The 17093-nt window shown below is 35.5% G+C and overlaps 1 protein-coding gene across 4 annotated transcripts in view; it reads left to right on the top strand.

Moving 5' to 3' along the window:
• The first annotated feature begins 1923 nt into the window (after positions 1-1923).
• The window catches only part of RAB28 (RAB28, member RAS oncogene family), an 89270-nt gene continuing 74100 nt past the window's right edge, over positions 1924-17093 (top strand). Inside the window, exons 1-3 of one of the 4 annotated variants that reach the window (XM_003364738.5) lie at positions 1924-2277; positions 6947-7043; positions 12368-12456. In XM_003364738.5, coding sequence (XP_003364786.2) covers positions 2203-2277; positions 6947-7043; positions 12368-12456 — 261 coding nt within the window. In that variant the 5' untranslated portion in view covers positions 1924-2202. Of the gene's footprint in view, positions 2743-6946; positions 7044-12367; positions 12457-17093 lie in introns of all 4 variants that reach the window. The other 3 variants (XM_001500923.7, XM_070262697.1, XM_070262698.1) reach the window with 3 other exon arrangements.

Consider the following 17093-nt stretch of genomic DNA (forward strand, 5'->3'; position numbering starts at 1 on the left):
ACAAAGGAAGGGAGGGGGAGATCTTTCCTCCACATCTATCTTTTATTTCTTTCTCTCTTTTCTCTCTCTTTTTTTTTTTAAATCTGAGAGGAAAATCTTTCCCAGATGTCTCCTAAAGGGCATCCTCTTGTGTCTCATTGGTCGGAACTGGGTCATAGACCATCTCCATTAAGAAAGAGTGTAAAAGCAAATTTCTGCCATATTAGTTCTGCCATTAGTTCCCCTCTTGGACAAGAAGGGGTTAATTCCATCCTCATTAGAAACAGATTCCTCAAAGAAACAGTTACAAAGAATTTTGCAAACCCCTTTCACATATTCTTCTAATTCTCATTAACTCACTGAGTGACGTAGAAAGTCGTCATTGTTGGTAGAGGTGGTGGGGAGTAGAGAAAGAACTGGGAGCTGATACTAGCTACTATTGTGGACCAGCGTTATCTACAGATGAAGAGACTGAGGCTCTACACAACTGGAAAGCAGTGATGCTCCAACATGGACCATATCTAATAATGATGATGAGGGTGATAATTACAGTGGTTAATATTGAGGGCTTACTATATGTTAAGTACTGTGTTACTTTACATTGATTACTTTATTTAATTCTCAAGCCTATGAAGGAGGTATTATCTCTTTTTTATAGACGAGGAAACTGTGGCCCAAGGTCACACAGCTCGTAAGTGCAGGTCTGTGATTAGAACTCCAGCGCTGTCTCCAGGGCCGGGCACTTCTTTTCACGGTGCTGCTTGCCATTTTCCACGGACTACTGCCTCTGAGCTAAGCTTCTTGTGACGTAAGCTTTCTTACCTGTAAACAGGGATAATTCTACCTATTTTACGGAGTTCCCATGAGGAGTGAACCGATAATTTATGTAAAGTAATTCACAATGGGACAAACATAGTAGGCAGGAATTACTATTGTAGAATTTGTTTCCCTATATTGAAATTTTCATTTACATCTTATACCTATCCTACTGGACTGAGATCATCCAGGACAACAGTTCTCAAACTTTTTGGACTCAGGGCCCCTCTACACTCTGAAGAATTATTGTGAACCCTAAAAGGCTTTGTTTATGTGAGTTATAGCTATCATTACTGCATTGAAATTAATAGTGAGAAATGTTTGAAACAGAATAAGAAGCAAATGCTCCTTCAGATGCCAGAGCGATAATGTCATACACATCACGAACGCTCCGGAAAACTTTTCTGTGTACTTTTGAGAGAATGAACGTGGAAAAGGAAAAAAAAAAAAAAGGTGTTTGTATTATGAAAATAGTTTTGACTTCATCAGGATTCCCCCACCCCTACCCTGATGGTTCCCCGGAAGACACTTTGAGCACTACCGCTCTAGGGTGTGCGGTTGATGAATGAATCTACGGATTCTGTGGCTCGTACGAAGAAGCTCCAGACAGGCCAAAACAAGAGGCCGTGACAGAGCTCCACCGCACTCAGGGCGGCCACTGCAGCTTCCCCACCGGCAGCACTGGACTTAGCAACCGCCCCCTCCGCAGCCGCGCGGCCGCTCCTCCCGGGGCGCGACCCCCGGCGCCCAACCCAGCTCCAGGGGCCCCTCCTCTGTGCGCTACGCCCGGCAACCAGCTGGCGGGACGCCCAGAGACAGGCCCCGCCCCGCTGCCTCTCCTCCAACTCCCGGCTTCCATGGCAACCGCGGCGCGCAGCCCAGGCGTCATTCGCCCCAACACACATTGGGCTAAACCATTCGCCTCAGGGATCTTCTCAGGGCGAGAGCGAAGCCAGGGAATTTGACAGAACGTCTGCGAGCCACTCCGCTCCAATTTTTCTAACTAGTGTGAATAATACATTTCCAACTTTCCTCTCGCCACCTGCCCCTCCGAGGATAGCGCCGCGCTTCGCCTGCTCGGCTCGAATGCCTACCCCATCCCAGGCCTGCAAATGGCCTGGCCCGCCGGGGAGACTCGCGGTCAGCGCGGGTTGGCGGAGAGGCGGGGGTGCGCGCCCAGCGTTGCGCGCAGGGGGCGGGGCGTCGCGCAGGGGGAGGGGAGGTGGGCAAGATGGCGCCTGGCGATAGTTTCCCTCTGGATACCTTCAGCGGCCGCTGAGACACTGGGGCTGGGGGTCCTGCCCCCACTGCCGCCCTTCCTCCTCTCCCCCGCCCCCGGAGACCCCTCCTTCCCTTCTTTCCTCTACGTCGGGGGGAGGGGGAGGCGGGCCTGGTTCCCAGGACACCATGTCGGACTCTGAGGAGGAGAGCCAGGACCGGCAACTCAAAATCGTCGTGCTGGGGGACGGCACCTCCGGGAAGGTCAGTCCTCGAGCGGGCCCGCTGTCCCAGGCCTGCAGGAACCCCGGCGCGGCCCTGGCGCCCCCAGCCTCCTCCCCGCCGCCCGGCGTCGCCTCATTACCCCGAGTGCCGGGACCTCTGGGCCCGAGCCCGCCTTGGGCCGGACGCGAAGGAGGCGCTTGGTGAAGGCCGACGAGAGCCGTCCACCTCCTCTTAAATTAAATTAAAAAAAAAAAAGTCACTTCCCAACTCCCTGCCTGGATGGGAACTCCTACTTCTTCTTCAAGACTCGGGTCAGCATCGCCTCCTTGGGAAGCTTTCCAGCTTCTCGTCTCTGAGGACTGGCAAGGATCTGCCAAGGCATCTCACTTCTTTTTACTTTAGTCCGGGTTACACTTTGCCGGCCCCCGGACCCCCTGCTCCCTTTTTACCGTTTGGATGCATTGGGAGCTCCCAAGAGCTTGGCTCTGGAATCAGATTCCCGGGGTGAGAGCTGGGGCTCCATCACTTAACTTGTCGGGTCATTGGAGGGCAAATTGCAAGCCTATTTGTGCTTCATCTGTAAGATGGGTATTGATAGGGGTCGCCTCAAAGGGTTAAGTGTGCAAATACACATTAAATGTGAAAATCCACATAAAGCTTTCAGAACATGGTGTGCACTCAATAAACGTTAGTTGGTGTTTTATGGCATCATACCTGTTCTTGTCTGTTGCCAGCACAGCACCTGTCAGCACAAGCATTCCTTCAACAAATATCTGTTGAGCTCCTGTTAGGGGCTGGTTGCTGAGGGTAGAGCTGCTAGCATGATGGAGAGGATCCTTGCCTTAAGGTCTAGACTCCGGTGATGGTTGGTTGAGTGAATGAGAGTGAGTGCGTGCATGAGAACATCCGGCAGCCCAGTCCCCTTAACTCCTAGGCAGAGGTCTTTAACCCGGGGTTGTGGAGCTCCTGAAATGCAATAAACATTGTCTGGTACTTGCTCTTTGGAGAGGGTCTGTAGGATCTCAAAGGGTCTGTGACACAGACCGCAAATAAAGTGAAGAGCCTCTGCCCGGGGTGCATTCACACCTGTCGATTCTGTCAAAGATGCCAGCACTCTTTCTGGGAATATTGCTAAAGTTTGCCTCCTTTCTTCTTCACTCCTTTTCCCCCAATCAGAGTCTTCAGAAATGTAGCTGATTACAGTTACCAGTTTCCCGATTCCAGCTTCACGTTTCCCTGTTGCTAGTATAGTTTGGACCTTGGTTTCTGTGGTGACGATTGCTCTTTGCCTCTTCCCTGGCCGTTGGCACTGCACAGCTGCTCCTGTGTTTGGTTCTGAGATTGGAGTTCGGAGGGCCTATGGGAAAGATGTCATTCAAATGCAAAATTTGGGGAATTCTAATTTCTTTCTTGCCCTCCCCGATATTCTGTTATTGATTTTTATGGCTGAGGAAAATCAACTTAGTATGTTCTGATTACTTTTAAATATTTTGGAGAAGGAAAGAACTTGGGATCACTTTTCTTTATAAAGTATTAACTGTATGAATTTTTGTACAAGAAAAACAATTTTCTGAATGGATGAATTGTTTTAAATAAATCGCCGTTGTTTCTAACACCCTTATTCAATAAAAATTTTGTTTTATATTTTTATAGTTTTCTCATCATTCATATTTTCTTTTGAATGCCTTCTAATTTTTCATTTCCTAAATCTTTTTATGGTCAACTCATAACTGAATTTATTTCCTGTTTAAAACTATAATAATCTATAGCACTAATACACTTGTAAAAAGACACAAAAATTGCCCATCATTCTGCATTCTATTGCAATTCTTTAAACTTTTGTTTTTTTTCTCCTAGTAGTTGTTACAGTATATGTATTAGTTGAAATTTGTTCATAATTTTGTATCTAGGTTTTTTATTTAGGCTGTCATACATTTTCTTCGTGTTGCTAATTTACTGTGAATAATTATGGCTTTTTATCTTTGTCTAAAATTCTGTCTGGTGTAGGACAAAGCATAATTTTTGCTGTTCACTGTTGTTGAATTAGGATTATTTTTTTACTTCAAAGGATAAGATAACAGTGATACTCTTTATGGTGTTCTGATTTAGTCTTCATCATCTTGACTAATTTAAAACCGTAAAGGCTTTTTTCTGCCATAAATTTCTGCATATAAGCGTCAGAAACCTAAGCTTTTTTCGTTGTTCATATGTCAAGCGTTTTCTTCCCCCCTTCATACCCTATTCAGCTCTCAAATTATTGTCAGCTACCAACATTCCCATTCTGTTTCCTTTGCTGTCCTTTTCTTCTATGAATTCAGCCTCTCTTTCCTTCTTATTTGTATCCTGATTTAACTCCTGGCCATTTTTCTTAGCATTAGTTTTTCTTGCTAGTTCTAACTCAGGGCATTTTTATACACACTGACAGAAGCAATAAAGTTTGAGATGACCACTTACAGTTTCTCCAAGAGAAATATAGCTCCTCCTCCTAGTAACACGTGTTTCTATTTCTTTCCTGTGTTGATTCATACTTTTGATTTTGTTAACATATTTCTTAAGATTTTTTTGAGGCAAAATATTCTTTTATGGTGTTTTCTCAGTATTAGTAAATGTAGTATTGTTAAAATTGTTAGCAGAAGTGGGCCAAACCAAGAAAAAAATTTTTTTTTGAATCAGATAAAAACATTTTAGATATGGTAGATGATTGTTCACCTCATAATTGTTTAAGAAGGGCATTTATACAATGACTTGAGAGAAATTATTAAATGTGAAAGATGGCACAAAGTCTAGATAATTGAAGAGGAAACGCCTCCCACTGATTTGGCTCATCTTCTGTTTAATTTTTATAGTAAGATGTCTGGAGAGGATATAAGAACCCATTTTAATTGTTCTGTTTTCTCAATGACCAGTACTTCTAACAGATTGTCAAATAGAGGTCCTATCTTTATGTTTGCCTCAAAAATGTGAGGCTAGGGCTTTCACAATCTAGAAGTCCCATTTCCAAGAAAAGAACCTTAGAGTTTTTCTGAATATTCATTAATATAAAAATATTGAACTTTGAGAATCTTAAAGGAAAGTGAAAAATTACCTTAAATGACATTATGCTGATGTTGTATGTGCCTTGAATTTCTCTTGGACTTATAAAAGTGTTTCAACCATCCATATAAACATTTTTAAATATCTGTAATAGTATAAGTAGTGATAATTCTTTTTATCTAGAACTCTCAGCCTCTTTACAGATGATTTTGTGCTCTAAGTTAAACAAGCTCAATGGCATAAATAAGGCTAAATAAAAACCAAAAGGCTTTAAAAAGGAATGCTTACCTTTTTTATTCTGACCTCTGAATTTCCCATATTGTTATATGCTTCAAGGAAGCCAAATACATTTTCATTTTGTTGTAGTGAATTTATTTCTCAGTGTCTAGCAGAACCTCCTTTTCAGGGTGCTCAGTAAATATTGACCAGATATCTTAGAAATTTATTACAAATCCTGAGTATTAAGAGAACTGGAGTTAGGGTGTGCAAATTGCCATTTGTGTGAAAAATATGATTCTTGTGTCAAGAGAAATTTTAGGTTTTTTTGTTTAAAAGAATTGAAATTTGGCTAGGTTTTCTTTTGTACTGCTGTAATTATGTGATAATTAATTATAATAAGCTATCTTGGAAATTTTATCTTAGTTTTTGTAATTTTAGGAGTTGACATCTAATTTTAACTTTAAAATTAAAAAAGACTGTTTTTCCTTAATTTTGGGAGTCTGTCTTGAAGAGCATAAAAGCTTCATGAAGCTGTGTTTCCCTTCTTTTTGGGAAAGTTTACAAGTAAATAGTGCATTTAAAATGTTTAAGAAGTTTTTGAGTTATTTCTCTTATTAACAGAATGATTAATTATTCGTTTGCTTTGATAAGAAATGGTACCCTAAAAGGCGGCTTGAGAGTTTTGAATAGGACTTTGAGTCGTTGTTACAAACGTGCAGATAGATATCTGATCTGGTTATAATACTCTTGTGACTTTTAAGCTTTATGATTCTTGGATGGAAAATATTTATTTTTGCTTGCTTAATATTAATCTTAAAAATACCAGCTTCTTTATTTGAGAGATAAATATTATCAGAGTCATTCTGTAGAATTATTTTCATTTAACATCTTTAATACAGAGAAAAATTAGACCCTTAAAGATACTTTTCCTGTGGGGAAAAAGAAAAGAAATTCTATAAACAGATTTTTCCCTCCTTAGTTAGTACTTCTTCTTATTGGCTGAGAGCACAAACTACTCAGAATATTTAACCTCAGAAGTGAAACTTTTGAGTTCTCTGAAATTTGTATTGAACTGATACATGTGGATATATAAGATTCAGATCTTCAGTCTGAATCTTTAGTTTTAGTTTTCTAAACTAAATCTTTTAGTTTTCTCTTTTGATAAATCTCAAATTCTAATTTCCCAGCAGGAGAAGGAGCTTGACAATCAGGGGATTGAAAGAGATCTAAGGGATTAGTCTGTTGTCCTCAGAGATAGCTGCTGGCAAGTGAAACTTACCTGGTGGATTGTTTAGTCCCTCCTCCCCTTGTAACTGATCAGAACTGCTTAAAGCTGCTTGTTGGAGTAATAGGAGTATAAATATTAAGATTACTTAATAAGATTTAGTAGTGACTTTATGTTTACATTTCTAAAACAAAGGCAGTAATTTTGATATTCTGTGCATCAATTTTTTAGACCTCCTTGGCTACGTGTTTTGCTCAAGAAACTTTTGGGAAACAGTACAAACAAACTATAGGACTGGATTTCTTTTTGAGAAGGATAACATTGCCAGGTAAGAGACTAAAAAGTCTTAACATAGAAAATTGTGCATATCTTACAATAAGAGACATAAGCAGAAATGTTTAAATAAATTTTGGGGCTGCTTTTGCATGAACATACGTGTAATCAGTAAATCTATCTTAGGGAGGTTAAATTTCATCAGCAGCATCTACCGTGAAGACATATTGTCCCTAGGTGTGAGAAAAAAGTTTATATACTCCCTGACTCTCCCACTGTTTTTGACCACTACATATTTTTCAATGATAAACAATAGTTGCTTATAAAATTCTGAAAAGTTAAAAAAAAATCAAATGCCATGCAATTATCAACAGATATGGTATAAACTAAATGTGAAAAGACAGGAAAGGATTATTTTTTTAAATATTATTTTGATTAGCCTCTGCTTCAGTTTTTTGTTTGAGAGAAAGTTGGAACAGAAGTATAATGTAGCTATGGAACTTCTCTGCTCTAATATGTGAATGCTGTTTTATGCAAGGCAGCATGAAATTGCTGGCATTTAATAGACCACTAAAATTTAGGGTCCCTAGGCACTCATAAAAATACAGTTTGAGCATTCAAGATGTTTCAGTTCACCATGCAAAGAAACTATTTAGATGCCAGTTGCAGCACATTTTGTGGGAAATACAGGGAAATAATAACAAAAAAAGAGTGGTTTCTGTTTTAAGTTAGTTTCTGAACAATTGGGGCTTTAAAATGCTCTGTCCATTCACTTGTGATGGTTAAATTATGTTTAAAGTATTTTATTAAAAGCAGTTTATCTTTGTAACTTTGTAAACCAGTCCATCCCTCTCTCCTCTGAGGAAACGCATTTGAATAAAAACGGTTACCTATGTAGTGTCAGATTCATATACTGAACGTGAGTGATATAGTGGGAAGGGGTTTAATAAATTTCAATATTGCTGAAGTATGTTCACTTCTCAAACACCCCATCTATCAGACAACTCTCCATAAAAGTTTTAGAGCAGTTAATGAAAACTTTTGGTAATGGAAGGTATTCTGCTTATCTCTCTAGTAATATACCCTGTTATATTGTTTGATCATCTGTATTTGGCTACCAATGAAAAATAAATTAGAAGATATAGCATGAGAAAAGAATTCCAATTTTCCAATACTAAGTTATTGTTCAGCAAGAGGTTTAATGAGAAACATATGCGTATTTTGTTTCATTTGTATTTTCTTTTAATGTATTCAAAACTGAAAATCTCATTTTATTTTTATTATTCTCTTATAGGTAGGTTAATGCTACATTCAGAATATTAACAGCAGTCATCAGCAGAATGTGTGCACAGATCATATAATATGCATGCTGAAAACTTATTTTTACAAGAGTTTTTTCAGAAATGCCAGTTATACACAAAGAACCTCAATATGTATTTAGTATTAACTATTTTGTTTTGAAGCTAATTAGCAAAAGCACCAATTTTCTGTATTGTTAATATTGTTTAATTTTTCTGATTTTTTTTTAGTTCAAAGAGTTAAATGAAGGAACAAGCACCTATTCAAACATTAAAAACATTTTAAGACTGGTTTTGGACATTTTATATATGTGATGTGATGATTTCTGATCTGTTGCACATTACTACCAATATTTAGATTTTGATTACTTTGTAACACATATTTGGTATTTTTGAAATCCAAATTTATAGTATAATATTTTAGAGTTAGAAAGTACTTAGGTTAAAAAATGTTATTAGGAAATGTGTCCTCTTAATGAATGTATATTTTAATTTTTCTGATTAAGTTTTTATTTTGATGGGCAGAGTTCCAGAAAAAATTTTTTTTTAAAGGCAGTTGGTTCTATGCTACTTAATGGACTTAAAATTATGGTAGAAATTTCAATAGGAAAAATTTGTTTTAATGTAAGTTGATTTTATATAATTAATAGGTACATTAAGAAATGAAGTGAATAAATTACAAGGTTTATAGTATATCCTTTATGTACTTTAACCTTAATTTTAATTTATTGTAAGTGTCAAATGTAGGATGATTAATAATTGAATCATTTACTAAAATATTACAGGCAGCATTATTGAATTTATAGTAAAGCAACACAGTAGGTGAATCTAATATTTGTTAGTATTCTAGTAAGTCTTCTGTCCATTTAGATTGTTAGAGATGTAATACCTCCTGTCCATCTATTGACATTTTCCTCATGCAAGTTTTCAAGGTCATTACTTTGGAAATACTCATCCATTTTAGTATATTTCATGATTCGGTATGCTGTATAGTCTGGATGCAACCACTGTGCAGATTTTACTGCTTAAAACAGGGTATCTGTTAGTCAGAGATTCTGCTGATAGAGCTTCTTAAGAGCCTTAGTCAAAATACTTTCAGGAAGCTTGTGGGTACAGTCCAGTAAACAGCGTTCTACTGTGAAAAGGATTTCTAAGTCTTTAGTACAAGAAGTGGGCAGACTTGTGTTTTTAGTTCCATCTTGACTATGCAGCACTTTAAGTAAGGTTAACCAAGGCACCAAGTGTACTTTTACAAGGTCACTGTTGAATCCTCTTGGTGGCTTTGGTTCATACCAAAAGCAGCTTACCTGTATTTTGTCACCTCATTTATTTTATTTTTTCCCCTAGTTACATGTCGTTTCTTACAGAGGAGCAGGAATTTTTTTAGCATTTTGCATTTAGGATTAAATTGCTGACAATTTCCTTAATGTTCTTTGATTAGTTAGAAATTTATATTAGATGGATTCTTGATTTTTAAAAATTTTGCAATGTTGATTATTTGAATACTTTTCTATAGCTTTATAGGTATGCCATTTTGAAAATATACTAGGAGACTTAGGTTTATGCTTGCAAAGACCAAAATGAATATTGATTTGAATTCCATCCTTCTGTGATTTGGTTCTCCAAATAGGGAACCCCCATTTATGTTTATTTTTATGTGTTACCAAGCCTAAAATTCATATGTGGAAGTTAAAAATATATTTCTAGATGTTCGATATAACTATGAAGTTAATATCATTTATTGAAGCTATAACGATAGTGATTTTTTTTTGTTGTTGGCTAACATTGTATATTAGTGGGTTATCAGTAATGCATAACTATTTTTATTTCTGAGGCACTAGAATATGTGTATTAAAAACAAGCCAACAGCAACAAACAGTGTTTATTTGGAAAGGTATGGATTTAAAAAAATACTCTCAATGCATGAATATAAACCTATCAGGAGACAAGTGAATAAACAATTTAGAGTCTTGAAATGATGTAGTCAGAATTTGAAAACATGTAATGAAGATCATGTGGCTAAAGGATATATTTGAAGTGTTCACAACACCTAGTTCAGGTAGGATCTGAATATCAGAATTTAAAGGAAAAAAGCTTCATATTTCTTGATATGAAGTTAAGTGACAAGGTTTATTGGCCTTGAATAAAATGGGAGTAAATGTTTTTTATTAAGTATTGCCTGAATTCTTACTCTAAAAAAGATAATATTGTTAGGCACTGTTTTTTGAAGTATACAAATGGCTATAAAGAATTTTGCAAGTAAAATGAATCGAGTACTGCCTGTTTATCTAGGGGCTCCTGAAACTATTTTATGCTATAGTTCTAGTGACAGCTAGTCCTTTCTCACCTGCTTGATTTGAGACAGCATTATAGGAGAATGAGTTCAGCTTGGAATCTTAAAATTTTAGATTTTTAAGAAATTGGGTTTTTACAAGTTGTTGGATAAGTCTTAGTCTGTGACGTTCTGGTTTTCATATTCATAGAGCTTTAAGAACATTTTGGTCATTACTCTGTGAGCATTGAAAGAGGATGTATGTGAGAATGATGACGGGTAGTAGCTCTCATTAATGCTAATGGAAGTACCTCATGTGAATCCTCTGCACACTGACAGATGGAACAGACCTACATCCAAATAACGGAAAGATTGTAATACAAACCTAACAAAACTTGAGTTAAGGGTAAAACTTGGCTGGTTAATCCAGTGTCATATTTTGTTTTCAGTTGCAAAGTTGAAGGGTGTGACTAACATTCTCCAATTTTAGTGTTTTACATTGGTATAAAAATTCACGTCTTTATAATCCTTTTTTTTTGAAGTGAGACAATGTTTTTAGTGTCTTTTTATTTTGAGTTTTCCCAATTTGCAAATCATTCATAAATATACATTTTTCATGTGGGAGCTCATTTCTAAGGTACTGTTTGAGAGTTTGTCTACATTTGGAGAAAACTTCATGATGCTATTAGGAGAAATAATTTGAAGTGTTAAATGAAAGGGTATAGTGGACATGGTCTTTAACTTTTGTAGTTTAGTCATTAATTGCATTGTTAAGAGAGAATAGTTTATAAATTTTTCTGTCAACCAAATATTTTGAAAAATGGACAAAAGAATTTTAAAGATTGCCTTTTAGTATTTTAGAATGCTTTTATAATACTTGTATGGGGAAGAAGATTTGTTACAGTGTTTTATGAAGGCTTTGAAGCACATATAGTTTGTTTCAATGGAAATTCTTTCAACAGGTATAAATGCATCACAATATTTAGTGATATCCTGGGTATGTATCCTATGTCAGTTCTGAAGAGGGCTATCAAACGTGTTTATATTTATAGGTTAAATTTGAAAACATTATTTTTAAAGTATGTTAACTATTGTGTATAGAGCTGACATTCAAGTTAAAATTTATTCATTTGATTTGAAAGTATGGGTCCATTTTTGTAGTCTGTTATTAATCTATGAGTTTTAGAACGTATAGAATTTAGAGCTTACAGCAAAATTCATTATGTGCAATAGGGTAGGTTAGTATATAAAGTTCAATTTTTATTTTAAAGTATATTTCTTAACCCCACATATAAGTGCTTTGTTGTTCTATTCTCTGTTTAAGAAAATTTTGCTTTATTTTCTTTTGTTTGTTTTTTGTTTTTTTGAGGAAGATTAGCCCTGATCTTACATCTGTGCCCATCTTCCTCTACTTTATATGTGGGATGCCTGTCACAGTATGGCTTGACAAGCGGTGCGTAGGTCCGCACCTGGGATCCAAACCCATGAACCCCTCGCCGCTGAAGTGGAATGTGCAAAATTAACTGCTGCGCTACCAGGCCGACCCCTTATTTTCTTTTGTTTTGAAGATGATTATAAATATGGTTACATGGAAATGAGGTAAAAGTATAAACCTAAATTCACCCACTATGATTTCTTTTGACAAGATTATTTCACAGTTCCACATATTGGACCAAATGATCATGCTGAATAAAAGGCAAATTAGGTTCAGAGTTTATCATTGTGACTTAGTGTTCTGTGAAACTGGATTCAGTTGTTATATTGTTACTTAACTTTTTTTGTATTCTTATTTTTCTTTTTTTATTTTAGGAAACTTGAATGTTACTCTTCAAGTTTGGGACATAGGAGGGCAGACAATAGGAGGCAAAATGTTGGATAAATATATCTATGGAGCACAGGTATGACATGAATTCTATGATTATTCCAATACTGAAAATACTCTCCTCACAAACACACAAGCAGGTACACACACACACAGACACACAGACACACAGACACACACACTCACACACTCTCTCTCTCTCTCTCTCTTCCTAACTTGATTTTTATCTGATATGTGTAGACTAATTTTACATTCGTGCTAATCTTTTAGTCTCATCTTTCCCAAATTGTGTTTGGAATGATTTGGGTCAGGGAACTGGTGTGATTCTAATAGCTTTCATATACTACTTGCATTACTAGATATTATTGTCAGCAGTTGAATAAATGCAGTGATAAATGATATTTTGATATTTATTAGCTGATTTGGTTATAGTGACTACTTTCAGAATATGTAAACAGAATGAAAAACATTGGGAAAATTTAATTCCATTTTAAGTTGTAAGGACAAAAAGCATATTTTTATGTCTATTTTTGTGCTGTGAATTAGTCTACTAAATATTTATAGTTCTACAGATTTAATAGATATCTTAATATAACAGAAAACTAAGTATGACTATGTATGAAGCACATAGTATTTTAACATGATAATGATATTTTTTCAGAAGAAAATCTATGTAGAATAAGAAAAACCCCTTGAGTAATTATATAACAAAAATTCTTTGGCAACATGAGTTTATATAGACATAATTTATAAGTTTTTAAATTAAATTATTATACAAATAGAAAATATGCATGATAGTAATATACTTTAAAAAGTTAATTATTGACATGCCATTTACTTTTGCTTTTTCTTCCACTTTTAATTAGTGTGTATCTTTCATATCGTGAGGCATTGGGGGGATGATATTCATAATCCTCATTGTGTGCTTTACTGGAATTTGATGTTTTAAGTGGGAGAATCATAACTTGGTTATGTGGTACTATGTTACACATAAGAAATAAATCTGGAGAATGTTAAGCACTCTTCTCTATGAAGTTTGATGCTTGACAAATACTATTGCTTTAATTTGGGATGGAAAGGAGATTCTAAATTATTTTCTAAAATATTCAGAGAAGGATAAATGACGCTCATATGGTTCTGAATCAGGTATATAGGCCCTAGAGTTTTGTTTTTCGCATTATTAATATATAGATTTGGCTGTTAGAACTCTTTCTTCTTTGCCTTTTCTTCTATCTTATTCTTTGTCTCCTGGAAAATCTTTTTGCTCATTTCATGTTTTCACTTCTCACCATATGATTTGATATTTTATGCATGTTCATTTTTCTTTTAAAAAGTATGTCTCAGATTTTTGTGTCTAGCTTTTTTGTTGTTTAATTTTTTCTGTTTTAAACCGATTATGTTTAAAGTAGATATTAAGCTAAAGGAAAATTGCTAGACAGAGATTTGTGGGAAGCCACAGTCCTTGTTTACTCACTAGTTGGGAAAATGGGATTTGAAAATAAGCTCTTCTTTGCTCCATTAAAGTGTATCTTCAGGGACACATACTGGATTTAAAAAAAAATTACAGTTAGGCTAGTCAACCTTTTAATGATAATGTCAAATAGAATAGCTTCTGATGGTTTGTAGATATATCTAGTATTAGTGGAAAACAGGAAGATTTTATTTGTCTCAGTGTAAATAATATAAAATTCAATTAATAAATTTTTCTTCTCTGAAAAACTAAGGGAATATAGTGCTCATGAATTGGATTCTCTTAATTTTACCTTCAAGTCATTTGAAAAGTTTTATTTGATGTATGTAAATTTATTAGTTAATATTATAAAAATTATCGTGTATAAAAATTAATATTGATGTAAAATTAAACTAATATAAAATTAACTATTTTAAAAGTATATAGGCAGTCGCATTTAGTACATTCACAATATCGTGTGACCATCCGCTCAAGTCAGGTTTTTACAGTGATGTTTTATGCTATTACATAGCTGCTTAATATCAGCAGGCATTAATGGGGAAATATGTAGAAATTTTAAAATTTCCATCTCTTTTGATGGTACTTGAGTTAAGTAAAATGTCTCTCTTCTCTTCTAATGTACCTCATATCTTGGAAGAAAGAGAATATTATATTCCTTCTTAGAACTTGTCACATACGATTTATATTTTGGAGGTACATGTTGACTTTTTTCTCTTTTTGATGGTGTATTATATTGTTTATACTTCATAATTTCTATGAATGTTGTAAGCATATACCCTGTTTTATTAAACAATAATGTAGTACATTATTTCTGAGAAGTTCATAAGCATTTTTCTGCAAATGTACCAGGAAACTAGGAATTCTAAGATGACGAAATGAGTTGTCATAAATTAGTGATAATTTAATAAATTTTCTCTCCTTTCCAGAGATTCTAAATTAAATGCTATGTGAAATCATAAAGTACATTTACCAGTAGTTTCTTTTGTTAAAATATATATAAGTTTTTATCTAGGCCAGAGAAGCTCTCACTATAATTCACTATCATAAATTGGGAGAGATGTTACTTTTCAAAAACAGTGCTTTCAAAAACATTCTAATAGCAGTTTAATATATTTAATAACATGTAATCATATAATTATTCTTCAAAATGGATCTATATGGTTCCTGGAGTTGTTGTAGATGCTATATATTGCCCATCTGATGAATACTTTGGATTTTGGTATACATGCTATGGGATAGAAGTCTTTCAGAAATAATGATACGACAAACTATTTTAAGGACATTAGTTTAATGTATTATTTAGGGTTTTGTTTTAGTTTCTCTAGCTTATGAGTTGTGAAAGAATTATCTTATACCTGGCTATTAAGTGTTTTTTTTTTTTAAAGTGTTTTTTAACATCCAGGAAGAAGCTTATTTGTAGGCTAGGAGTTAACTTAGATTCAAATAAAACTGATTATTTTACCCTCTTCACCTTTCCCTCCAATAGCATTAAACTTTAGCAATGGTGTATTGAATAGTGTTGGTTGAAACAAATTGAATTGACACCCAAGAAAGAATTAGTGAGGTATTTTGACAAGAACTAGTAAGTGCGTCTCAGTTATATTCCTAGATTTTTAAATCAACTTAAAATTTTCTGGGAGTCTTCAGAAAGATGTTATAGGCTATTTTTCCTAGTGGTTACAAGCAAACACACAGAACATAGTGTTTAGTGCCTTGTAACCTGTGGCTAACAGAGGCTAATAACAAACCTCAGAGAAGGACTGGATGTTTCATTTTTGTAGCTCTTTCTGTCCTGGAATCTAAGTGGTTTGCAAACACTGCGCTACTGAGCATAAACTCAATGAAGTGTAGTCATTTGTGAGGTGGAACATAACTACTATTGTGTGCCAGTGCCCCACACAGATGAGCTAGCGTGTTAACCACCAACAAAAGAATTTCGTGCCTGTATGACAGTTGGGGAAAGAGCTCATCTCAAAGCTGTACTGCCTGAGACCTTCTGCTGTCTTTTACTATTAATTTTTTAGTTGACTATTTTAATAACTGATTATATTTACAGAACTCTCTTGCATTAGTGTTCCTTCTTACAGGTTGTACTTATACAGCAAAGTATATGTTGTATGACTATTGTATAATCTGTATGATTTAATTCATTTCTATATATAATTAAAAATGAAAGTAGCTGATTTGTTGTACAAATCAGGGTGAAAAAATACCTGCATTTTTGGAATGGGGAAGCTTTCATTTTGGAGAAGGTTAAATTGTGTAGGTACAGTGCATGTTAAACATTAGAGCTAAATCTATGAAATACCTTACTGTTGGCATACTGTTAAGTGTTGCCATCAGTGTTTGTTCCTTCCAGACTGCTATCAGTTTTTCCTTTGAAAATGGTATCCATTTGATTTACTGACTCATCATGCTTATTAGATATGGTGATAAGTGAAATAGATGAAAACAAAGTACGATATAAAGTAACTTTATGTAATATTTACTAAAGGTCTTGAGGTTTAAAAGAGAAAGAGAAAGGTGATAGTATCTTCTGGGAATTGCAGGGGGAAAAAAGTGAAGTTAAGGCATAGAAAATGTAGGAAATTTTTGTTGAAGAATTTGCGGATATAGAAGGATTTATTAAGCTTACAATCTGATTTCCAAAAGTCATGGCAAAAAGATTTGGGAAGAAGAGGAACAGTTGGAGGGTAAATTGGAAAGAGGAAGCAGAGGGCAGTTGGGGATAAGACATAGGAGAGAGATGAATGGCAGAGAGATGGGTGATAAAAGAGGGTATCAGGAACATGAGACGCAGTGATGGGTTTAGACGGTCACAAGATTGCCAAGAAAATTGTTTCCAACAGTTCCAAGTAGATTCTTCTCAGACCTCAGTTGTTGCCATTATGTGTTGCATTTCTGAGGGAGTTGTACTTTCTTGTGCTAAGAAGATTGTGATAGTTTTCTGGAAGGAGTCGGAAGAGGCCTGGATTGATTGATGTGGTGAGAGACTCAGATCTTGAGGGTGCGTGTATTATAGAGGTGAGTACTTAAGAGGTCTGGCTTTGGTGTGCTGAAGCTGGTGGGTAAAGACCTTGGAGTCAGTGCCTGCTTGTATGAGTTTTGGTGGTTTGTGCCTTGCAGAGAATTGGGCCATTTCGTCGATGTTATCACATTTTTGGCCATAGAGTTGTTAATATTATTTCTTTATTATCCTTTTAATGTCTGTGAGATCAGTAGTGATGACCCCTCATTAATTT

The sequence above is a fragment of the Equus caballus genome, chromosome 3 (assembly GCF_041296265.1).
Source record: "Equus caballus isolate H_3958 breed thoroughbred chromosome 3, TB-T2T, whole genome shotgun sequence".
Lineage (NCBI taxonomy): Eukaryota > Metazoa > Chordata > Mammalia > Perissodactyla > Equidae > Equus > Equus caballus.